The sequence below is a fragment of the Dictyostelium discoideum genome (assembly GCF_000004695.1).
Source record: "Dictyostelium discoideum AX4 chromosome 2 chromosome, whole genome shotgun sequence".
Taxonomy (NCBI): domain Eukaryota; phylum Evosea; class Eumycetozoa; order Dictyosteliales; family Dictyosteliaceae; genus Dictyostelium; species Dictyostelium discoideum.
The window spans coordinates 7,666,110-7,691,176 of NC_007088.5; the positions used below are offsets into that span (position 1 = coordinate 7,666,110).

The 25,067-nt window shown below is 22.9% G+C and overlaps 11 protein-coding genes and 2 non-coding genes across 13 annotated transcripts in view; 6 read left to right on the plus strand and 7 right to left on the minus strand.

The window, feature by feature from the left end:
* Positions 1-1,059: 1,059 nt before the first annotated feature.
* DDB_G0277317 (hypothetical protein) lies at positions 1,060-1,861 on the plus strand (the record flags this gene model as incomplete). Its single annotated transcript, XM_637606.1, has 2 exons — positions 1,060-1,590; positions 1,685-1,861. 2 exons carry the CDS (start codon positions 1,060-1,062, stop codon positions 1,859-1,861), a joined length of 708 nt encoding a protein of 235 aa, XP_642698.1.
* Positions 1,862-2,483: 622 nt separating this feature from the next.
* On the plus strand, positions 2,484-4,181 carry DDB_G0277167 (hypothetical protein; the record flags this gene model as incomplete). The annotated part of the gene is made up of 4 exons (XM_637607.1): positions 2,484-2,815; positions 2,885-3,531; positions 3,654-3,848; positions 3,964-4,181. The coding sequence occupies 4 exons, from the start codon at positions 2,484-2,486 to the stop codon at positions 4,179-4,181; spliced, it is 1,392 nt and encodes a 463-aa protein (XP_642699.1).
* Positions 4,182-4,828: 647 nt separating this feature from the next.
* Positions 4,829-8,985, minus strand: DDB_G0277169 (hypothetical protein; the record flags this gene model as incomplete). The annotated part of the gene is made up of 6 exons (XM_637608.1): positions 4,829-7,136; positions 7,216-7,491; positions 7,613-7,690; positions 7,773-8,528; positions 8,615-8,732; positions 8,889-8,985. The coding sequence occupies 6 exons, from the start codon at positions 8,983-8,985 to the stop codon at positions 4,829-4,831; spliced, it is 3,633 nt and encodes a 1,210-aa protein (XP_642700.1).
* An 893-nt stretch (positions 8,986-9,878) lies between these two features.
* tRNA-Asp-GUC-10 lies at positions 9,879-9,950 on the minus strand. The gene has a single exon. It is a non-coding gene; the product is annotated as a tRNA-Asp (tRNA).
* A 112-nt stretch (positions 9,951-10,062) lies between these two features.
* DDB_G0277299 (hypothetical protein) lies at positions 10,063-10,746 on the plus strand (the record flags this gene model as incomplete). The annotated part of the gene is made up of 1 exon (XM_637609.1): positions 10,063-10,746. One exon carries the CDS (start codon positions 10,063-10,065, stop codon positions 10,744-10,746), a length of 684 nt encoding a protein of 227 aa, XP_642701.1.
* Positions 10,747-10,995: 249 nt separating this feature from the next.
* On the plus strand, positions 10,996-11,496 carry DDB_G0277297 (hypothetical protein; the record flags this gene model as incomplete). Its single annotated transcript, XM_637610.1, has 1 exon — positions 10,996-11,496. One exon carries the CDS (start codon positions 10,996-10,998, stop codon positions 11,494-11,496), a length of 501 nt encoding a protein of 166 aa, XP_642702.1.
* A 759-nt stretch (positions 11,497-12,255) lies between these two features.
* Positions 12,256-13,527, minus strand: DDB_G0277171 (hypothetical protein; the record flags this gene model as incomplete). The annotated part of the gene is made up of 1 exon (XM_637611.1): positions 12,256-13,527. The coding sequence occupies one exon, from the start codon at positions 13,525-13,527 to the stop codon at positions 12,256-12,258; it is 1,272 nt and encodes a 423-aa protein (XP_642703.1).
* A 686-nt stretch (positions 13,528-14,213) lies between these two features.
* On the plus strand, positions 14,214-15,301 carry vamp7B (synaptobrevin domain-containing protein; the record flags this gene model as incomplete). The annotated part of the gene is made up of 3 exons (XM_637612.1): positions 14,214-14,359; positions 14,506-14,956; positions 15,116-15,301. 3 exons carry the CDS (start codon positions 14,214-14,216, stop codon positions 15,299-15,301), a joined length of 783 nt encoding a protein of 260 aa, XP_642704.1.
* A 540-nt stretch (positions 15,302-15,841) lies between these two features.
* sno6 lies at positions 15,842-15,927 on the minus strand. Its single transcript has one exon. It is a non-coding gene; the product is annotated as a C/D box snoRNA (small nucleolar RNA).
* Positions 15,928-16,563: 636 nt separating this feature from the next.
* On the minus strand, positions 16,564-19,915 carry forG (actin binding protein; the record flags this gene model as incomplete). Its single annotated transcript, XM_001134591.1, has 2 exons — positions 16,564-19,353; positions 19,481-19,915. The coding sequence occupies 2 exons, from the start codon at positions 19,913-19,915 to the stop codon at positions 16,564-16,566; spliced, it is 3,225 nt and encodes a 1,074-aa protein (XP_001134591.1).
* A 513-nt stretch (positions 19,916-20,428) lies between these two features.
* DDB_G0277177 (hypothetical protein) lies at positions 20,429-22,027 on the minus strand (the record flags this gene model as incomplete). Its single annotated transcript, XM_637614.1, has 1 exon — positions 20,429-22,027. The coding sequence occupies one exon, from the start codon at positions 22,025-22,027 to the stop codon at positions 20,429-20,431; it is 1,599 nt and encodes a 532-aa protein (XP_642706.1).
* A 441-nt stretch (positions 22,028-22,468) lies between these two features.
* Positions 22,469-24,052, plus strand: DDB_G0277179 (DUF647 family protein; the record flags this gene model as incomplete). The annotated part of the gene is made up of 1 exon (XM_637615.1): positions 22,469-24,052. The coding sequence occupies one exon, from the start codon at positions 22,469-22,471 to the stop codon at positions 24,050-24,052; it is 1,584 nt and encodes a 527-aa protein (XP_642707.1).
* Positions 24,053-24,447: 395 nt separating this feature from the next.
* atg3 (autophagy protein 3) overlaps positions 24,448-25,067 on the minus strand; it is a gene marked incomplete at both ends in the record, with an annotated part of 1,412 nt that continues 792 nt past the window's right edge. The window contains 2 exons of the mRNA XM_637616.2: positions 24,448-24,906; positions 25,031-25,067. The exon at positions 25,031-25,067 is cut by the window's right edge and continues 283 nt beyond it. Coding sequence (XP_642708.2) covers positions 24,448-24,906; positions 25,031-25,067 — 496 coding nt within the window. The remainder of the gene's footprint in view (positions 24,907-25,030) is intronic.

Consider the following 25,067-nt stretch of genomic DNA (forward strand, 5'->3'; position numbering starts at 1 on the left):
ATTAACTATTTTTAGATATGGTATCATATCATTTGTATTATGCTATAAAAATTTGTGAATTGAAAAAAAAAAAAAAAAAAAAAAAAAATTAATAATATCAAAATTAAATTGTTTATAAACAAATAATTGTTTTTTGATTACCATATACTCACGTATATTTATATAAATATAAATATACTCACGTATTTTTATACATAATTTATTTTTATAAATATATTGATTTAATGTGTATGTGTTTAAATTTAGTTTATATATATATATAAAATATATATCTTTTTTTTTTTGGGTGTGTGTGTGTGTGTATTTGAAAAAAGGAAAAAAGTGAATAGAAAAAAAAAAAATAAATAAATAAAAAAAAAAAAAAGAGGGTGGGGGATAGATAATAAATTGTATAAATAGGTTAAGGGTGAGGATATTTTCGAAAATAATATCAACATATATACACATATATTTTATTTATACAAAAATGAAAAATGAATTATGGTGTGTGTGTGTGTATAGTATCAACTCCAAATTACAAAAAAACAAAGTGTGATTATTATTTTATTTAATTTTAATTTTATTTTTATTTATTTATTTTTATTTATTTTTAATTATTTATTATTATTATTTTTTTTTTTGATATATATCAAATAATTATCCAAATAATTATATATTGGTGTCATTATGTTTTTATGTATTATTTTAAAATAAATTAAATTCTTGAATAAATAATAAAAAAAAAAAAAAAAAAAAAAACAATATTTCATTTTTATCAAAAAAAATAATAAAATAAAATAATTATAAAAATAAAAATAAAAATAAAAATAAAATAATTGTTATTCCCTAAATTTTTTTTATTTTAATTTATTGATATTTTTGGAAGTTATTGTTAAATATAGTTAATAGTTTTAATAATTTTATAAAAAAAAAAAAAAATAATAAAAAAAATAAAAAATTAAAAAAAACAATTATAATAAAAACAATAATAAATATATTACCCCCTTCTATAATTTTATTTAATAAATTTAAATTTTTATAGTATAAAAAAAAAAAAAAAAAAGTTATTATTATAATAAAATGGCATCATTTTTATGGAAAATAACTACATTATTAGGTATAATAATTTTATCAATTTCAGTTGTATCAATAATTTTACCATGGTATAAAACAGAATCAGTATCTAGAAAAGGAAGACTTCATTCAGAGTATAGATATTATTTATCATATTATGAAATTGATAAAACTGATATGACCATGATTGATATTGATGGACAAACACCAGCAACATCGACATCGATTATCACAAGAAACTATTACCAAAATTTACAATTAATTCAACATACACTTCAAATTAGTTTTTATTTCTTAGTTTTGGGTATGGGTTTCACTTTTGTAAATTTAATAGTTTTAATTTTCTTTGGAAAGAAAACGTTAAATAAAACAATAGCAATCTTAGTAATTAATTCATTTAGTGCAATTTTATTCCTAATTTCAAGTTTAATGACATTACATATAACTGAAGATTTTAGAAATTCTCAAGATGTATTACCTGCTTGTAAATCAACATATTGTAATTCTTTTATTGGTAAAAGTTTTAATACTTATAAAGTAAGTTTTTGTATTATTTATTTTAATTTTTTAAATTTTAACACACACTCACACACACATATATATTAATTTATTTAATTTATTATTTTTTTAGACATTTGAATATACATGGAGACCAGATTTAGGATGGATTATTGTTACTGTTGCTATGGGTCTTTCATTCTTTCAATTAATTCCTGTAATAATTTCAACTGTTTTGGTTTGTAAAAAAGGAAATAAAACAAAGAGTTGGAAAGAAATTATTGAAGATGCTCAACTTTCCAAGAACTAAATAAAAAGAATTTTGAATTATTTTTTATTTTTATTTTTTATTTTAAAACTATAAAAATAAAAAAAAAAATTTTATAAAAATGAAAATAAAAATAAAAAATAAAAGATATTTAGTACATTTTTTAAAATAAAAATAAAAAAATAAAAAAAAAAGATATTTATAAAAATTAAATATAAAATTAAAATTAAATTCCAAATAAATAATTTTTTAAAAAATTTCATTGACATTGTTTTGGTAAGGAATTTTAAAAAGAGTTTTCTGTGACAGGTATCTTTTATTTAAAAAAAATAAAAAGTGCCCATTTTTTTATTTTTTTTATTTAAAATTCCTAAAAATATCCTCTACTCGAAAAAATCATTTTTAGAAAATAAAAGGTTACAGTTGGGTTTTTAATAAAAACATTAACTTTTCAAAAGACTCTTTCCTATTTTTTTAAAAATAATACAAAAATAATATTATTATTTTTTTTTTATAAGTAACAAAAAAAAAAATAGTAAAATCAAAAATAAAAAAAAAAAGTAAAAAAAATAAAATCACAAAATAAATTTTAATAATTAATATTTCCAAATGATACAGAAAATAAATAAAATTAATAAAAAAAATTAATAAAAAAAAAAAAGGAATGGGAAATAATGATTTTAATGATGAAGAGAAACCTTTTATTGATAAAGAAACACATGATGAAATTGTACCAAAAAAAATTCCATTATCACAACATAAACATTTAAAACAAATTTTTTTAATGTTTTTAATTTATTCATTGATGGTAATGAGCTCATTTTTATATGGTTTATATATTCCAGTTGTTTTTACAAATTATGTTAAAATTAAATATCCATCACTTAGTGCTGATGAAATTTCATCAAAAGCATCATATTATAAATCTTTTTCTGATGGTTTGCCATATCTTTCAATGTTTTTACTCGGTCCATTATTTGGTGTTTTATCAGATAGGTATGCAATAAAAGTAATATTAAAAAATATTTTAAAATAATTATTTTTATTAATTTTTTTTTTAAATAGATTTGGTAGAAAACCAATTTTATTTGGTAGTGTTGCATTACTTATAATTGATATGATATCATGTTATATTACAGTTAGAACAAATAATTTATATTATTTTTATTTTTTTCATTCAATTGCTGGAGTTTGTAATTCAGTAGCTGGAGCTGCCCATTCATTTATTTCAGATTTATCAGATGAATCACATATTCCAATATTATATTCATTATTGGGAGCATCATTAGGATGTGGAATATTATTTGGACCAAGTACATATGTATTTACATCAAAATCAAGTATACCATATTTAACATTATATATTTCAATTGCTATTGTTGCAAGTACTTTAATATTAATTCCATTTCTTAAAGAAAGTTTAGAAACTGCTAAACAAGAAAATAAAATTACAGTTGATATTAAAAATACTTCAAATCCATTTAAATTAATTAAAAACCTGTTCACTAAATCTGGTACATATTTAAGTTTGGTACTTTTATTATATATTTCAATCTCTTATACAAGCCAAGACCTTTTATCAACTTATTTCTATTATTTAGAATTAGTATATGGTTGGAATGCAAGTGATTGTGGTTTATTTTTTGGGGCCTTAGGTGGCATTATAATGATTTGGGGTGTTTTTTTAATTCCATTTTTATTAAAATTTTATTGTAAGTTTTTATGAATTCCTGATATTTGCAAAACACATAAAAAATAATAATAATAATAAAATAACAACTAACAATTTATTTATTATTTATTTATTTATTAAAAAAAAAAAAAAAAAAAAAAGCTGAAAGAAAAATTATATCATTAGGATTTTCAATTAGCATTGTGGCACATACATTTTTTGTACTTTCAGGAAAGAGTCAATATATATATATTGTTGGTGGTGTATTTGTAGCATTTGTACCAAATAACATATCATTACTTCAAGCTGTAATTTCAAGATCTACTTCAAGTGAACTTCAAGGAACAGTTTTAACAGGTAATTATTAGAAAAAAAAAAAAAAAAAAAAAAAAAAAAAAAAAAAAAAAACTAACATTTATTTTATTTTATTTTATTTAATTCTATTTTTATTTTAATTTTAATTTTAAAATAGGAGTTGTCGCAATTGGTTCAATTGCATCATTTGTTGGAGCAATTGTATCGAATGACATTTTTATGTATGCAACATCTGGTAAAGCTAAAGTTTATTTTCCACAAGCTCCATATCTAATAAATGGTTTAATAGTTGTTATTACTTTTATTGGTTCATTACTTATTTGGAAATATCATAAAAACCCAAACCCACTAAGAAAAACTAAAACTATTAATTAAATAAATAAATATTAGCAATAAATAAATATTTAAGGTTGTAATAATTAAATATATTTTCAACTTTTAAATTAAAAATTTTATTTTTTTCTTTATTCTCATTTTCTCTCCTGTCATAATTAACTTAATAATATGAAAACTAATTAAATTAGTAATAACAGAAGATACAGGTATAAAGAAAAATTTTAAATTTTTAAAAAAAAAGTTTATTGAAAAAAAAATGTAACACTATGCTTAGATTTAATTGTAGTTACTAAAACAATTAAACTCTGTTATAGTGAATTTTATTAAAAGCAAAATTACTAAATAAATAATAAACTTTAATTATTTCCTTCGTAATTTTGAAAAAAAAAAAAAAAAAAAAAAAAAAAAAAAAAAAAAAATTAAAAAAAATACATATTTCAGACAAAAAAAAAAGAAAAATTAAAAAAAAAAATTGGGAAGTTAACGAATGTGATACAACAGATAGCATGTAAAAATGAAATCAATAAATATTAAAATTTTAAGGTGTGCCCAAACAACTTGAGCCTTACCTGCGGTTAATCTGTTATTATTTTTTATTGCTCCAAATTTTTTAATGGTAGGTCATTTTGCCTCAAAAAATATTATTTTACTTTTATGTCCCAGAAAAGATTTTTAAAATTTTATTTTTAACCTAATTTATCCATACTAAATTTACCTTTAGATTTTCTTCTTTTTGAGAATTTAAAAGTTTTACCATCTCTATAAATATAGAAACGTTTTTTAAATAATACATAACCAGTAAGGGCTAAAACTGTGATAGCAACTATTGGAACAACTACAGCAACTGGTATAACCCATGCTCTTGAATTACTATTAGTAGCACCACAACCATCTCCACCATTGGATGAGGAGAATTGTGGATCAACCAAAACTGCATAATTTGGATCTAAAATACATTGATCACATTGTGGCATATTTATACCAACATAAGATACAGAATCTTTAATTCCCATATCTACAACTTTTGATATTGCAACTCTACCATTTGAAATCATTCTATCAATGAATGAACCAAATAATATACCACCATTTCTTGTTAATGTAAATGATAATAATGAGTTTGAACTATCAGTTTGTGAATCGATTGTACCATTAGTTGATTTACATTTATCGTCATCGTCGTCAACTTTTATTGTCTTTGATTTAGAAATGAATACAGCACGTAATGTATTTAAAGAGGATTGATATTGCCAACCACTAATATTTAATGAGACTTTAACTTGATCTTTTTCAAGATTCATTGTAATACCTGCAAATTCATATTTCACTGATTTTGTAGGTACAACAACCGATACTGATACAATGACATTGGATTGATTTGAATAATAAATAGAGGCAACACCAAGTTGATTGGCTTTATCTTCTTTATATTCCCAATTGTTAATTTTAATCTCTTGAACTACATCATCATTAAAATCTAATTCTTGAAGACTTGATAATGAAAATTCAAATTCAACAGTTGAAAGTGAATAGGTAGCTTGTGGTTGAGTTTGATCGGTTACTAAACTATAAGTATTTGGTGCTGGTTTTTTAAATGTACATGTTGGACCATAATAATCACCAACACCACAATTACATTGACCTTCAATACATGTTCCACCATTTTCACAAGATGGTGAACATTGATTTGATTTTATTTTTTCATAATATACAATTTTCGATGAGGAAATGCTAAAACCATTATCATTAATAGTGATTGAAGCATACCCACCTTGTGAAAATGTTGGTGCATTTACTATAATCTCTGAATTACTTATTGAAATAATTGCACAATTTTGATTGTTGATTGAAATAGTTGGTGAAACACCACCACTTAAATTATAAAATTTACCATATATTGTAAGTTGATTATTAGTTGGTGTTATAATTGAAGCAGAACTTATAATTGGGAAAGCTCTCTTAAATGTTTGTTTAACTATTGGTGATGAAACTTTTATTGATTTTATAAAAATTTCAATTGGACCTTCTTTAAAATCTAATGGTAATTCAATGATGATATTTTCATGTGAATGGAATAATGGTGAAGTAAATGGTAAATTATTAATATAGACAATACCATTTTTATCAAATGTACCAGTTAAATTTAAATTTAATAAATTTGGAAATTGAATGAAATCAATTTTTAAAATTTCTAAATTATAATAATTCCATTCGATACTAACAGATTGATCTGGTGTAAATTGAAGTATTCTATTGGTGGTAGCTGGTTTTGGTGGGAAATCAAAAGTAAATTTACTATTTGGTATAACCATATTTAAGCCAGGTGTAGTTGAAGGAGTTTGCCAACCTAAATTTTCACCAGTAATTTCAAGAGTTTCACCAACTGATAACACATTGAAACTTGAAACGGTTAATATAAAATCACAAACAAATGATGAATTTGGTGATAAATCATTTTGATTATTAGCAAACCAATGACTTGCTAATGAACCCCAATGGCATTTAAAACAATCTGGAATTGATGTAAATTGATTGTTTGATAAATCAATATCAGGTATTGAGCAAAATGTTGATGGAATTGACCCACTTAATAAATTACTTGATGTATTTACTTTTTGTAATTGAATAAATGAAGGTAATTGACCCTGAACTATATTATTTGGAATAATAAGTTGTTTCAACTCTAAATTTATACTTGATTTTAATTTTGATAGACGAGAAAATTCTACATCAAATATCTCTAAATTTGGTGGTAAATTTACAATTGGTGTTGTATATGATAATTCTCCATCTAAAAATACTAAACTTGTTAAATTAGTTCCTGTGAATGATAAACCACTATCAACAACATGGCAGTTTTTAAAATTAAGTGATCCCATTATATTATTTGTAAATTCAAATGATACAAATGTATTAGGGATTGTACAAAATATTGAAACAGTTGTTAAATTATTCATATTGAAAATTGAAATTGGTGCTTCTGTATAAATAGTTCTTTTTTTTTTCATACCAATAAAAAATAATAATTAATAACATTTTTAAAAAAGAAAAAAAACTTTTAAAATATACTTACAAATGTTTTAATTTTTGCCAAGTATAACCATCAATATTAATATTTGAATTATTATTTAATCTGAGGAATAATGTATTAATAGAGTTTGTTTCACTCCAATCAAATCTAATAATTGGGAAATCCAAAATAATATTTGTTAAAGGACCATCAGTTTTTGTGAAAAATACATCTGATAAATGAGTTGCTGGTACATTTCTAACTATTAATGTTGTAACTTTTGGGCAATAAAAAAGGAATAAATCTGGAAAAGTATTTAAGTTTTGAATATTTGAAATTCTATTAAAAATAAAAAAATAAAAAAATAAAATAAAAAAATAAAATAAAAAAAAATAAAATGTTTAATTTACAAATTAATATTTTAAATATACAATTGAATGAAATATATATGTATACATACTCTATATATTCCAAGCCTGTCATTTGATTAATATAGTCTAAGATGTTTACCGTATTAGTAGCAACACCATTAATTACTCTAAATAAAAATAAATAAAAAAAAAAAAAGAGGGTTAAAAAAAATATTAATAAAATTTTTAAAACAGTTAAAAATTACTCACAAAGAAGTTAAATTTTGGAGATTTAAAAAATTTATAGTTGGTTGATTTGTAAATGATTGAAGTTTTCTTGAAAAGTCAACAAGATTAAGTATTTCGGGTTGTACTGGATTTGGAGATAAATTTCCTGATGTACCAATTGTGTAACCACTTGTAGTTGTTGTGGTTGGATCAATTGAAGTGGTTGATCCTGATGTACCACTTGAGTAACCACTTGAGTAACCACTTGTACTTGTTGTAGTTGGATCAAAAGAAGTTGTTGATCCTGATGTACCACTTGTACTTGTTGTAGTTGGATCAATCAAAGTTGTTGATCCTGATGTTCCACTTGTACCTATTGTGGTTGGATCATTTGAAGTTGTTGATCCTAATGTTCCACTTGTACCCATTGTAGTTGGATCATTTGAAGTTGTTGAGCCTGATGTTCCACTTGTACTTGTTGTAGTTGGATCATTTGAAGTCGTTGGTCCTGATGTTCCACTTGTACCTATTGTGGTTGGATCATTTGAGGTCGTTGATCCTAATGTACCACTTGTACCTATTGTGGTTGGGTCATTTGAAGTCGTTGATCCCAATGTTCCACTTGTACCTATTGTGGTTGGATCATTTGAAGTTGTAGATAAGCCAGAACTCAATGTTCTTGTCACTGAGCCACTTGAACCTAAAGAATTAGCTGTCCCAGTAGTTAATGCGAATTGAGTTGTTGATGTCGCACCGGGTGCAATAACACTGCCCAAAGGTATTGTTGAATTTAATGTCCTTTTAAAAAAACAAATTTAATTAATAATTTAATAATTATTTTAATTTTATTAATATTAATTATTTTTTTTTTTTTTAAAACTTACAAACTCTTTACTGTTTTTAATGTCGAATCACAAACAATTCCAATATTTGAACATGCTTTTCCTAAAGACAAATTCCATGCAAATCCATATTGGATTGCTATCCACCAAAGAGTATTTACTATATTATATATTTTAAAAAAAAAAAATGTAATTATTATTATTATTTATTTTTTTTTTTTTTTTTTTTTTTTTTTTATCGTCAAATATTTTTGTGAAAATAAACGAAAAACATTGGAAAAATAAATGAAATTATGTTTAAAAAAATTCCACTTACGTTCATTTTCATCAGTAATATCAGATTTAACAATATTATTAAAAGTTGTTAAAATTAATATTAAAATATAAATATAATTAACAACTCTTTTATACATTTTCAATCTTTATATTTTGTAAGGTATTTTTGTGATACGAACAAAAAATTAAAAAAAAAAATTAAAAAAAACTTTTTTGATAAGTTAAAAAAACATTTAAAAAGATTTTTTTATTTTTTTTTTTTTTTGATTGTAAAAAAAAAGCTTCAAATCGGAACGGTGAAAATTTTTCAAAGAAGATATTTATTTTTATTTTTTTTTTTATTTTTTTTTTTTTTTCAGATTTTGTTAATTGGAAAAAAAATATCTTTTACTTTTGATTAAAAAAAAAAAGTAAAAAAAAATAAAAATTCTATTAAAAATTATATTTGAAATAAAATAAATTATTTTTTTTTTTTTTTTTTTTATTTATCAATGCAGATATAAAGCATTTTAATTTTTTTTTTTTTTTTTTTTTTTTTTTTTTTTTAAATAAGAATTTATATTTAAAGGGAAAAATGAATTGTAGTTTATTTATTTAGAAAATAAAAATAAAAATTTGGAAAATTAATAAATAAAAATAAATAATTATTATTTAATATTTTTTACCATTGTTATTTTTTTTTTACCTATTTTTTTTATATAAAATTAATAGTATAATTTCTTTGTTAAATTATTTATTTAAAAAAAATTGTTTGCATGGTGTGAAGCTTACCTTTTATTAAGTTATAAATTATTTATTTAAATTATTTTGTTCAACTTCAACAATTATTTTTTTTTTTTTTTTTTTTTTCAATATTAATCAGTTTTCTATCCGATTGGGTGGTAATTGCAGCTTGTTTTTTTTTTTTTTTAATAAAAAACATGACACTCGGCTATGGAATTCGCCACCAGAAATCCACTCCCGAATTCTGAAGGGTCGCCGATTTATTAGTGAATCGAACCAGCGTACATATTTTGTATTTGGATAAAACCTCCCTGTCCGGGAATTGAACCCGGGCCTTTCGCGTGACAGGCGAAAATCCTCACCACTAGACCAACAAGGATAAAGATGATGATTTATTTTAAAATTATGTAAAATTTATATAGCTTTAAAGACTAAACCAAGTCAAACCCAAATACGAAAACAAACAAAAATTAAAAGTAATCTATAGAAACATGATGGATATCAAATACAAGGGATGGAACAAACACCAGCCAACAACAGGTCAAAAACTGATTCAAAAGAACATTAATCACCCAATTCTACCATTCAGAGAAGCCAGATCAATCACAACTATCAAAGGAAGAGACTTAGCATGGAGATATCTACTCAAGGCACTTCCAAAACACCATGGGGAGAATTGCCACTCATGTAAAGAAGAAGAATCGTCTATGCACATCTTCTTCGAATGCAAATCAATAAAACAGAATATCGACTCAATCTATCAAAAGGTCTGTAAAGACTCCAACAACACTTACCACGGTCCATGGAGCGAAAAAGTTCTCGGAAAACTACTCACACCATTCTCATCAAATCTGATAGGAGCCATTATGGAATCGATATGGTACAGAAGAAATCAAATAAAATTCAACGATAACACTACAATAATAACAGAGAACCAAATAATTCATAAAATCAAAAAAGCGAGAGATGCCGAATGGGATAGAACAAGAAAGATAGTAGAAAAACAACTACGTCAAGAACTAAGATGCACTGATAACCGAGAGTCAATCAATCGGACCGCATCAATAAAAAGAAGACTCGAAAAATTCAGCCACAACTGGAACTCGAAACTCATGACCATAAACATCCCGGAACACTTCATACCATACTGCTCATATAACACCAACTACTCATAAAAAAAAAAAAAAAAAAAAAAAAAAAAAAAAAAAAAATTATAACAATAATAATAATAATAATAATATAATAATAATAATAATATAATAATAATAATAATATAATAATAATAATAATAATAAAAAAAAATAAGAATAACAAGAAAAAAAGAAAAAAAAAAAAAAAAAAAAAAAAAAAAACAGATAAACTCTCCTAGAACACACTCAAATTGAGTGATGTTATTAAAAAAAAAAATATATAGCTTTAACAACATGCCATTCCAACAGTGTGGGGAAGATGAGACTTCAGAACATATATTCTTCAACTGCAAAGCCCACATCAAAAACACACAAGAAATCTTCATATACACCCTAACTAAGTGTGGACACACCACTCACACCTGGAATGTGAAGATTTTAAACCATCTACAAATTGCACTAGTAGCCAATTTAATAGCTATTATATTCGAAAAAATCTGGCACAAAAGAAATAAACTCATTCACGATGAAAAAGAAATAATAATTCACAGACATCAAGTCATACGTGAACTAATTAAAACACAAAGAGCTGCATGGGACAGGACACAAGCGGTTATAAACAAAACATTAAGAATCAAATCAAAGCAACGGCCAGAAGAACAAAATAAATTAGACTCACTAATCTCGCTAAAGCTATTACAATTTAGCAGACAATGGAACTCACCTCTTCACGCAATAGAACTTCCTAAACATCTCAAAAAATACAATAATTCACTCAGTACTTTCTATAAATAAAAAAAAAAAAATAAAAAAAATAAAAAAAAAAAAAAAAAAAAAAAAAAAAAAAAAAAAAAAAAAACCTGGGAACCCAAGTTAATCAGAAAATTTCTAGATTTTTAACTTTTTAAAGAAAAATATAAAAGATAGAAAGAAAATAAAATGAAAATCACAAACAACACCACAAATATTAAGCAACACAAATGCCTACAAAAAATAAGCGAAATTGTGGATAAAACTCAATTAAAAAAAAAACAATTCAAATACGTCATAAACATCAATCACGAACCAGACGATAAAATAAAAAAAGATTTAGAAAAAAGTTTGGACAAAAAAGATGTTTTAATCAAAAGTAATAATACAATTCAAAATTCGAAACAAAAAAAAAAAAAAAAAAAAAAAAAGGTAAACCAACCCCTCTTTTAGAGACCCTGTAAAAAAAAACTAAAAATAAAATGAGATCTAACATCTCAAGGAGAAGCAACTAATAATTGCGTTATCCAATTCAAAAAAAAAATTTATATAGCTTCATCGAGCAAGAATTTCTCGAATTCAAAAAAAAAAAATTTATATAGCCAATTGTTATTCCATTCAAAAAAAAATTTATTCAGCCAATAAGTTAATTAAAGGAAAAACTGGTATTTTATTTCAAAATAAATGAAATATATTAGAAAAACGATTCTTTTTTAAAAAATTTGTTTTCAGTTATTGATATTTGACAGTTTTTTTCTTTTTCAAAAAAAAAAATTTTTATTTTTTTTATTTATTATTTTTTATTTATTTTTTTTTAATTATTATATCTTTTAAATCATCTGGAATTGGATGATTATAATTACGATCAACAATTATTTTTTTTAAATTATTTGAGAAAATATTTGAAGTTAATTTAGGAAGATGATTAAAACAATAACCCATTTTAATTTTAATACAAGATTCTGGAATATCATTTGGTTTAATCTTTTGATTAAAGTTAATTGAAAAATGAATAGTCTTTACTGAAGAAGGAAATGAACCTTGAATCAATGGTTTATTAAATGAAGATAGGAATCTAATTTTTTCAACACCAAAACTAATTGCACCAGGTTTAATTGGTTGATTGAACGAATGTAATGTTAATTTTTTAACTGATAATGGAATTGCACCAATTTCAATATCAGAATTGAAATCATTCATTTTTAAAAATTGAACACTTGATGGAATATCACCTTTTTTCAATGAATGGTCATATTTTGATAGTGTTAAATGCGTTACTGATGATGGTATAATATCTGATCCAAGTTGTTGATTATAGCAACCTAAACTCAAATAAGTAATACCATTAGGTAAATCACCAGCATATAAAGGTTGATTATATTCAAATAGTGATAAATCAATTAAAGATGATGGTAATAAATTTGGTTTCAATGGTTGATCGAAATCTGAAAGCATCAGCCATTCGATTGAATTTGGGATTGAATTTAGTTGTAAAGGTTTATTAAATTTTACTAAATACAATTCAACCAATGATGATGGTAAATCGTTTGGATTAATATCATGATTAAAGTTTTCCAAAACTAAACATTTTAAATTTTTTAATACATTGAATGAATCTTTTCCAATTGGTTGATTGAATAATGATAATGTTAATTTTGTTAAACTTTCTGGTAAAACCATTGGTTTAATGATTTGGTCATATTTAATTAACTCCAATTCTTCAATTGATGATGGTATTATATCAATTTCTAATTCTTTATTTAATTGAGTTAATGATAATTTTTTTAAAGATGTTAATGGTTTTAAATCTTCACTTTTGAATTGACCCTTAAATGAAATAATCTCTAAATCAATCAATGATGATAGATCATTTAAACAACCATTTGGAAATGTAAATGGATGATATCTTAATTTTGAAATATACCCTTTATTTGCATGATCTCTTAATTCTGTTAATTTATTAATTTTAATTTCAACTTGATAATTATCTCTAAATAATTCTAAATGTTTGGTAATTTCATTTCTAATATAAATATTTTTCCAGACTCTAAAAAATATATTTTCAAATTCTTCCATTATTTATTTTTAAAAATTATTTAATAATAGTAATAATAATGAAATATAAAAAAAAAAAAATTCAGTTTTCAAAAAAGTTTTAAAAATAAATTGAAAAACAAATCGAACTTTTTTTAGTTTTTTTTTTTTTTTTAATCACAAATTAATTAATTAAATTTTGTTTTTTATTTTATTTTTTTTTTTATTTAGTTTTTTAAGGAAGATTTAAGGGAAATTGGTGTGGTGGAAATTTGTGGTGAATTTTTTTTTTTTTTTTTTTAAAGTTTTTTTTTTTTTTTTAAAGTTTTATTTTTTTTTTATTTTTATTTTTATTTTTATATTTTTTTTATTTTTATTTTTATTTTTTTTTTATTTAAAAAAAAAAAAAAAAAAAAATTATGGTTATCTTTCTTTTTCAAAACATAAAAAGTAGAATTACAAATCAAAAAAACAATAATAAATAAAATAAAAAAATAATAAAAAATAAAAACAAAATAAAAAAATAAAAAAATAAAAAAATAGAAAAAAAAAAAATCAAAAAAAAAAAATCAAAAAAATTAAAATTTTTTTTTTTATAAAAAAAAAAATACCTATTTTTCGAGGTTACCTCAACAACTCCTATTTTTTTTTTTTTTTTCTCACACAAATCAATTAAACTTAATAATATAATATATATATATATATATATATATAAATATAGATAAAGAATGCCTATTATCTATTCACTTGTAGCAAGAGGATCATCTGTTTTAGCAGAGTTCACAAGTACTAATGGTAATTTTGTTACAATTACAAGAAGAATTTTAGATTTAATCCCACCAAATGATACAAAAATGTCCTATGTTTATGAAAAGTATTTACTATTTACCAATTACTATTTTTATTTTATAAACATAACTATCAAATCCATATAACACATTAATACTAATACTTTTTTTTTTTTTTTTTTTTTTTTTTAAATAATAATAATAATGAATAATAATTATTTAATATTTTTAGGTATATTTTTCATTATTTAGTTAGTGATACATTAACATATCTTTGTATGGCAGATGAAGAATTTGGTAGAAGAATACCATTTACATTTTTAGATGATGTAAAGAATAGATTTAAATCAATGTATGGTGATAAAGGTAAAACAGCAATTGCATATGGTATGAATTCAGATTTCTCAAGAACATTGGAGAATTTAATGGATCATTATTCAAATACAACACGTGTAGATACAATGAGTCGTACAATGGCTGAAATTGATGAAGTTAAAAATATATTAGTTAGTGATATAGCTCCACAATTATTAAAACGTGGTGAGAAAATTGAAATGTTGGTTGAACGTACTGATACACTCAATCAACAATCTTTTAAATTTAAAAAACAAAGTAAACAATTAAAATGTGCAATGTGGTGGAAAAATGTTAAATTAATGTTAGTTTTAGGTGCTATTGTACTTGTAAGTAGTAAAATTAGTAATTTTTTTTATAAAAACTCATTTTTTAATAAAATATAAATATTAACATTAATTTTATAATAATAAAATAATAATAATAATAAAATAATAAATTATAAATTATAAATTATAAACAATACAATAAATTTTTTCACAAATTAGATTATTATTTTCATTATTGTTATGTCATATTGTGATGGTTTCCGTTCAGGTTCAAAATGTCGTTCATCACCATCATCAAATTCAACACCAACCCCAACTCCAACCGAAACCCCAACTCCAACTCCAACTCCAACTTCAACTCCAACTCCATCACAATTATTAGAAACTCTATTAAACCAATTTTAGATATCTTTAAAAAAAAAAAAAAAAAAAAAAAAAAAAAGAAATTGAAAAAAAAGTCCTCTTAATTTAAATTAAAAACAGAATAAAAAAAAAAAACTATTTCATTTTGAAATAGAATGTATACACCCCAATCAATCATTATAAGTTAGAAAACGCATATATAATAGTAATTTTTTCTTTTTTTTGAGAAAAAAAATTTTAAAATAAAAATGTTTTATTAAATTTCCAAGTTATTTAGACACAAAATATATATATAGATGATACACATTCATTCTAAATAAAAAAAATTTAGTAAACAAAAAAAATAATAATTTAGACATTTGTTTTTTTATTGTTATTAAAAAAGAATATTTCATTTTATTAAATAATTTTTTATTTTAATTTTTTTTTTAGCTAAAAGATCAAGAAAATAATTTGGAAGGGATGAATCAAGATAGAAACCTAAAATTTACAAATAAAAGATTATTATTAATATTTGAATAAATTTTATACAATTTCTAATGTGGAGGTTGGGGGTCAAATTGTATTATATTATTTTAAATCTGTCAGGTTAAAGACCTTACCACAGGCCAACAATTTTCTCAGCAAGACAGAAATACTAAGACAGGGATAAATTATTTCATCATTAAGATTAAAAATAATAATAATACTACTATTTACTTGACCACCACCCCACTTAACATTTTTTTTTTTTTTATTTTTTTTTTATACATACAATTTTTGTTTGTTGCTTGTTGAAAAAAAGAGTCAATAAAATTAGTTTTTATATCCAAAAACTCGACCGAAAACGAAAAAAAAAAAAAATAAAAAAAAAAAAATTGAAAATAATTTTTTTTTTCATTTTTTTTTTTACATTGCACTTACATAGAATTTACATAAAAAATCATATGCGAACAAATTTTTGGTTATTAAATTTTTTCTAAAACTATTTTATTTTTTGATATGTGATTCTTTTTTTCACTTTTTTTTTATTTTTAATTTTTCAACATTCCAATCAAAAAAAAAAAACAGAACAAAATCAAATTTCAAGATACTCTATTAACAAAAATAGTATTTTTTTATTACCAAACAATAATTAAAAAATAAAAAAAAAATAAAAAAATTAATTTAATAATGGTGATTAAATATGGAAATTAAATTAAATTAAATTAAATAAAATAAAAAAATAATAAATGTATTATAATACTCTATTATTATTATTGGTATTTTAAACTATTTTAAAAGTTTTTTTTTTTTTTTTTTTTTTTATTATTTTTATTTTATATTTATTTATTTAAATTTAATTGTGATCCTCCAGATGAATTTTCAGGACCAGGTCTTTTTCTTAAACCAGTTTGACCTAATTTAATTGCGTTTGCAAGAGCAGCTAATGGATCAGCACCACCAGCAATCTTTTTATTTTGAACAGCACCATTATCACCAGAAGCTTTGGCGAGTGCTTCTCTTTCTTTTTCAATTTTTTGACATTGTTTTGAAAATAATAATGAGAATGAGTAGATTGAATTAAAGAATTGTTGACAAGAGGCAGTTGTAGCATAAGATTTTGGATAACCAAAAAATTCAACTAATTGAATGAAAGAATCTACAATATTTTTTTGATTTTCTTTAAGGTTTTTAATATCGATTTCAGTTTTCTCCAAGAATGAACCAATGGTTGATTGGAATTTTGAAGAGGAGGGTATATTTGCTTCTAAAACTTTTTTACAATTATTTTTGGATATATTAAATTGTTTCTCTAAATCATTGATATCGGTTGACATATCAGAGATTGAAAGTTGAACCAATTTCAAAGAGTCTAGTTCTTGAGCGACATTCATAGTTTTTGGATACTTTTCCATGGAGATCTTTGATACATAATCCAAAAGTGAGGTTTTATTCTCCACATCTTTACTGGTTGCCAAGGAATCTAAAATTTCAAGAGTGAAACCATCGGCTTGACCTCTACCACTACCACCATTCATATAATTACCAAGTACCAATACGATACCCAATATCTTTTTAAGTGAATCTGATGATTTTGTGTCTTTGATTGCATTTTGAAGTTTTTCCAAAATTTGAATGATATTATTATACATTTCTTGATATTCCAATTGGAATAACCAAGCTACTAAACGTTCTTTCATCATTGGGAAACCATAGATTTCAAGAATCCATCTTTCTGGTTTATCCAATTTGGATTCATGAATTTCTGATCCTTTAATTAATTGATAATCTTGTTCAGTTGGTACATTTGTAATCAATGTTTTAATGATCTCTTTACCTAGAATTGAATTATCGACTGTATCGATTGCTTTCTTTAAACCTTCGGCAGTTGGTATTTTTGCCAACATAAATGCAATTGAATTTGATTTCTTTATATCTACTAATGAAACTAATTTAACTTTTTCACCTTCTTTACCTGTTGTTGAGGAGGGGTTTGTTGATAAAGATGAATCTACCGCTTTTTTCTTTGCACAAAATAAATTTTCAAAATCTTTTGAATCAAATGTTGGTTCTAAAACTTGATCCCAAATTGATTCATTTCTATTTGATGGTGGTAAAATAATTCTCTTCCAATATAATGGTTTCATTTTACTTGATGGATTAATAACTGGTTTATTTGGTTGAATTGCTGCAGGTCCTGTAGGTGGAGCACCTGGTGCTCCTGCTTTTTTACCACCAGAAGGTGGTGGTGGAGGTGGTGGTGGTGGTGCTCCTCCTCCAGAGGGTGGTGGTGGTGGTGGAGGAGGTGGAGGTGGTGCTCCTCCTCCAGAAATGGGTGGTGGTGGTGAAGGTGAAGGTGGTGGTGCACCACCACCAGAAATTGGTTGACCATCATTACTAATATCAGGACTGGTTGGTGTAAATGCTGCTGTTGTTATTAATGATTGTGAAAAAATTTGTTGAGCTTCATTTGGTGGCATCTTTTCTTCAATTGCTAATTTTAATCTTTCAATTTCTAATGTTGCTTCTTTTAATGAACTTTGAATTGATTGAATATCACTATCATTTAAAGTTGAAGTATTTGAAGAAGAGGAAGAAGCTTTTTGATTATTTGATGAATCTTGAGAAGGTGAAATTGATTGTTGTAATTTAAATTTAACTTCAACTTGAGTTAATCTTTGATTTTCTTCATTTAATTCAGCAATTGTCGAATCAAATTGTTTTTTATTTGCTAATACTTGATTTTTTAATTCCTCGGATAATTTTGTTTCTTGACGAAGTTGTTCATTGATTGCTAAAATTTTCTTTTCAAATTCATTAATTTTATCACGTTCAGCCGCTGTAGTTTTTAAGAAAGAAAGATCGGCTGGATAAGATTGAATAGTTGGACCAAGATATCTTTGCATTGGATGAGAACTAAGGAAAACACGATCAGTTGAAGCTTCTTTAATTAATTGTTGTGCCAATTTCAATTCCTCTTTAAGAATTGCTATTAATGGTTGTTGTGCTTCATATTCTGTAAGTTTTGATTTTAATCTATTGCAAATTGCTTCCAATCTACTTGCTTTGGTTCTAAGATTTACACCTGAAGTTTCTTCATAAATTTCCAATTGTATTTGAAATTCTTGTTGTTGAATGGATGTTAGGGAACGTAATTTATCATCTAACCCTAATTCACCCCATTTCTTACAAAGTTTACCAACTTTTTCATCGGTTGGACAATTACTTAACAATACATTTAACAAAGTGAATGCATTGATTTTGGTTTCCAAATCACCTGAATCCAATAACTTTATAACATTTAAATATGGTTTTTTACCTTGAGCTACCGCTGTACCTTTAGCTGCTAAATGAACCGATTTAAAACCTTCCTCTTTTCTAAAATCACATAATACAAATAATAATTCCAATGCTCCTCTACAAACACCTACAACATTACTATCAACTAAACTAAACAATTGTTTAACTAAATGTGGAGTTTTGGTAATAATTTCCATTGCACTAACATATTCAAGACATGCTCTTAACGATGCTAATGAATAAGTTTGTGCATTACCTTTACCATTTGTTACCATTCTTAAAATACCTTCCATACCATTTTGTTCAATAAATGATTCTGCAAATTCATTTTCCTTTAAATAATTTTAAAATTTAAGAAAAAAAAAAAAAAATTATTATTATTATTATTATTATTATTTATTTTTTGGAATTATTATTTTTTTTTTTTTTTTTTTTTTTTTTTTTTTTTATAAAACCTACTTGTAATTTATATTTTAAATGAAACATTATATCTTTTTCATTTGTTTCAGAATCATTTAAGGCTTTTACCCATTTTGAAGAACGATAAGTTGGATTTAATTGAAGGACTAAAGCAGTTTCACCAGATTCATAAAGTTGTTTAACAATGTGTTTAGTTTTTGATTCATCTGATTGAGGTGGCCAATTTAAATATTTTTTTGATGATTCTAACTGTAAACAATAATCTTGAGCAGAGGATTCTTTAATACCAAATAATTGACAAATTGCTAGAAATACAGTTTTATATGAAGAATTTTGATCTAAATTATAGGTTTTAGAACCTTGTTGCATTTGTAATGCTGTTACATTTATTGATGATCTATTGTCAATTGAATTTGAAAGTGATGTTGAATTATTACTAATTGGATCTAATTGAAATGTAATTGATAATATCATTTTTTGATTTTATATTTCCAAAATGTTTTTTTTTTTTTTTTTCAAAAAAAAAAAAACCCACACATAAGTTTTAAAAATATATAAAAACTATAATTTTTTTTTTGTTTGGAAAAAAAAAAAAAAAAAGGGGTGATGTGAATAAAAAAAAAAAAAAAGAAAAAAAAAAAAAAAAAAAAATTGATTTCCTTAGATTTACAACCAAATCAAGTTTGTGGCTTGTTTTTTTTTTTTTATTAATAAATATTTTTATAAAAAAAAAAAAAAAAAAAAAAAAAAAAAAAATTAAATTTTTACAACGAGTTAAAAAAAAAAAAAAATAAAAAAAAAAAAAAAAAAAAAAAAAATAAAAATAAATTTATGGTTCGGTTGGAAATTTTCGAATAACTGTTTTATGGAGATTGTTTGTGGATTCTAAGGATATTTTTATAACCTTTTAATTTTTTATTTTTATTTTTAATAATAAAAATTATTATTTTATTTTTATTTTTTTTTATTTTTTTTTTTTTTATTTTATTATTTTTTATTTTTAAAACTTAAAATTATTAAATTTCTTGGTGAAATTAATTTATTAAAAATTGGAATAATAAAAGATTGAGTAGTTGAAGAAAATTGATTTAGATAAAGAAAACGATCCAAAACTATTATAGATTCTAATACTGGTGCTAATAAACTACGAAGTAATAAAAAAGTGGTAATTTGTTTTTCTTGTTGTTTTTGATTTTGTTGTTCAAAATATGAAATTATTGGTTGACAAGTTTCTGGTAATTTAAAATCTAAATGAATTGATTGTTCATTTTGTTGCCTTTTCATTCTAATTAATGCAGCATTATAATAGGATTTATAATCTTTTGATTGATTTTTTGAAATATTTCTAATTGTAAAATCATGAGATTTAATTAAATTATTATTAGATTTATTGATTTCATTTAAAATCCAATCTTCTAAAATTACTCTATAATAATGAATTCTACTGCTGTATTTAAAACTTTCTAAATCTTTTTGGCTTGAATCACTTGCTTCACAAGATAATTTTAAAGGTGCAGGACCAAGTTTTAAATTTTTTTTAATACAATGATCAGACATAAATTCATGATTAGAATCTGTATCGATTTTATAATAACAACAACCAACATCAATAATTGAATCAATATTTGAACATTGTAAATAGTTTTTAATCATTGTTGGTGGTAAAATACCACAAGTATGTAAACCAATTAACATTATTGATTCATAGTTTTTAGTTGAATCATTTCTATTTAATATATTTAAAAAGTCATCATTTTTCATATCAGTTGAAATCGTTGTAACACACATATTTGTTGATTTTAAATTTAATTTATTCATAATTTCTTTTTTTTCAATTTCTTTAATTTTTTTAATTTCATTTAAATTGTTTTCAATATTATTTAATTTTAATTTATTATTTATAATTTCAGTTGTTGATGTTGTTTCTTTTTGTTGTTTTAATTCTTTTTTAATTCTTTGATTTTCAATTAATGATTGCCTTTTAATTGCACCTTCAATAAATGATTCAGAACAATCAATTGCAGTCATACTATGATTGAATTGATGATTTAGAATTTGAGTTAAATAAGCTTCACCAGCACCTATATCAACAATTTCATTTGGATTTAATTGTTTGGCAATCATATTTACAAATTCAGACATTCTAAGAATTTCATGAATCTTTTTTTCAGACATACCCAAGAAAAGAGAATCTAAATTAAAATCTTTTTTAGTATCTTGTAATATCCATTGATCATCTGGTAAATAAACATTTTTTGGAATCCATAATTCAATAGCATCTGTTATAAATGATTTTAATGAAATTGGCCATTCACCTTTTATTACAGTTCCAGAATGAAATTCAACACATTCATCATCTGTTAAATCTAATAATGGTTGTTTCCACTCTTCTGGTATTAATCTTGACCATATATTATCTCTAAAGAAATCCAATGACCTATTTTCATAAAGAAATGAATATTTATTAATAAATTCAATTAAATCATCAGCATATTTAATTGAATCTTTATATTTATTTGGTCTTATACAACCACTTTTAAAATTTTCTTCACCAATATATTTTTTTAATAAAACTTCATTTATCATTTTTTTTTTTTTTTTTTTTTTTTAATATCTTAGATATTTATTAAAATTACTATAAAAATCTAGATATATATTATTACACGTTTCAAAAATTTGTTGTTTATAAATTTTTTTTTTTTTTGATTTTTTTTTTTTTTTTCACCGAATTTAAAATTTTTTTTTTATTTTTTAATTTTTATGAAAGTATTTGTACTATTGATCAAAAAAAAAAAAAAATAAAAAAAATAAAAAAAAATCATTTTTTTTTAAATTTTTAATTTTTTTTTTTTAATTTATTTTATATCTTTAAATCTTTTTTCACCATTATAATAATAAACTTATATTGCTATTATTATTTTTTATTTATTATAAATTTAATCAAAAAAAAAAATCAAAATAAAAAAATAATAATAATAATAATAATAATAATAATAATAATAATAATAATAATAATAATAATAAATAATGCAATATAATGGAAAATCACAACAATCTATTAATAAAATTAATTGTATAATTGAAAAGAATCAATCAAATTCAATTATTAATAAATTTCAAGTTGCTAGTCCATATGATGATTATGATGATAGATTGAATTTTTTAGAAACTATTGAAAAGAATAGTGGATTTTATAATGTTTTATGTGAATTATTCTTACCTAATGGATATCCAGATTCAGTTACAACCGATTACTTTGGGTATCAATTTTGGGATTCAATTCAAGCACTTTGTAGTACAATCACAGGTACATTAGCAACTAGGGCAATTCTTAAAGGATATGGTGTTGGTGATTCATCGGCAACGGTTGCATCAGCGACTACTCAATGGTTAATTCGTGATGGTATGGGCATGATTGGGAGAATTGTATTTGCGTGGCGTAAAGGCACAGATTTAGATTGTAATTCAAAAAAGTGGCGTTACACAGCCGACATTCTAAATAACATTGGTATGGCATTCGAGATGATAAGTCCGCTATTCTCATCTCAACTCTTTCTGCCACTATCATGTATCGGACTAATTGCCAAGAGCATTTGCGGTGTTGCCGGTGGCTGTACGAAAGCGTCACTAACTCAACATTTTGCTAAACGTGATAATTTAGCTGACGTCTCTGCAAAAGATGGCTCACAAGAAACTGCCGTCAATCTAGTTGGAATGCTCCTTAGTGTTATAGTCTCAAGTTTTATCAATGACAATACCTCACTAATCGTCACTTGGTTAGTATTTCTATTTTTTACATCGTTACATTTGTTTTGCAATTATCGTGCAGTCTCTGCTGTCCAATTGAAATCAATCAATCGTTATAGGGCATACTTAATTTATGATTACTTTATTCACAATCAAGGTTCAATACCCTCACCCTCAGAAATCTCAAAATTAGAGAACATCCTCTTTTCTATCAAAGAGCTTGATATTAGAGTTGGTGTCTCATTATGTAACATATATAAAGTACAACAAAAACAACAAAAATTAAATAATCAATTTTTACAACAAAAATTAAATAATATAACCAAAACAAAAAATGTAAATAATAATAATAATAATAATAATAATAATAATAATAATAATAATAATAATAATAATAATAAAAATAATAATATAAATAATATAAATAATAATATAAATAACAATATAAATAATAATATAAATAACAATATAAATAATAAAAATAATAATAATAATAATAATAATAATAATAATAATAATAATAATAATAATAATAATAATAATAATAATAATAATAAAAATAGTTTAGAAATTATTAAAAAAATTAAAAAATCAAAATCATTTATAATTTGGAAAAAACATAGTCAAAGAGGAAATAAAATTTTAGAAAAAGATTTCACATTATTAATTGCTTTATTGAATGGTTCAACTACAAGAGATATGATTGAATCCTATTTTTACGCTGTTGAATACTTTCATTTGTCAAGTGTTCAAATTCCACCAACAATCAATATATCTGGTACTTTCTTTAAGAGGTTAGAAGAAAAAGGGTGGGATCTTGATAGAGCTTTATTAAATTCTGAAGGTTGGACATTTGGTATTTAAATAAATAAAAAAAAAAAAAAAAAAAAAAAAAAAAAACAAATGTTTTAAATATTAATTATATATCTTTTATTACTTTAAAATAAATATAATATTTTCATTACAAATTTATGTTGAATATTTCAATATAAAATGTGATTTACTCTAAAAAAACCATTTTTTTATTTTTTTTTTTTTTATTTTTTTAATTTATCCAAAACAAATTTATATATATATATAAAATAATAATAATAATAATAAATTAATTGTATTGTGACAAAATTTTATTTTTATTTTTTTATTTTTTTAATCCTAAATGATGTTAAATAGTTATTTTTTTTTTTGAAAACTATTTCTTACTATTTTACTATTATACTACGTTTCTGTACTGCTACTTTTTTTATTATTTATTATTATTTTTATGTATCGAATTCAAGAGTGAAATCATATTCAATAGTTGGGATAACAACTGAAATAAACTTTAAAAAGAGGAATAAATATTGGTCAACTCTTGGTTCTTTACCATTTTCGGATTGTCTATCAACCAATTTTTTCATGACGGCAGCATGTCTACATGGATGAATGTATGCAAATGAGATACCTAAATGTGGGTGGCTATCGATTGTGACAGTTTTATGTGCATGATCTTCTGAAATATCTTCAAAGATTTCTTCTGGTTTCAATGGTTTTCTATTTTCATCATATCCAAATAACCAAACTCTTGGTGTTTGATAATATTTATCATAAGTGATTGAAATATCATATGTACGAGTACGTAAAATATTATCATTATCTTCAACTTTATTTTCTGAATTATTATTATTATTGTTGTTAGCTGTTGTAGTAGTTGTTGTTTTATTATTTTTTGATAATACAGCCTATATAATAAAAATAAAAAAAAATTAATAATAATAATAATAATAATAATAATAATAATAATAATAATAATAATAATAATAATAATAATAATAATAATAATAACAATTAATTATTGATACTTACTGGATCCTCTTCTTCAATTATATTATCATCTTGGAAA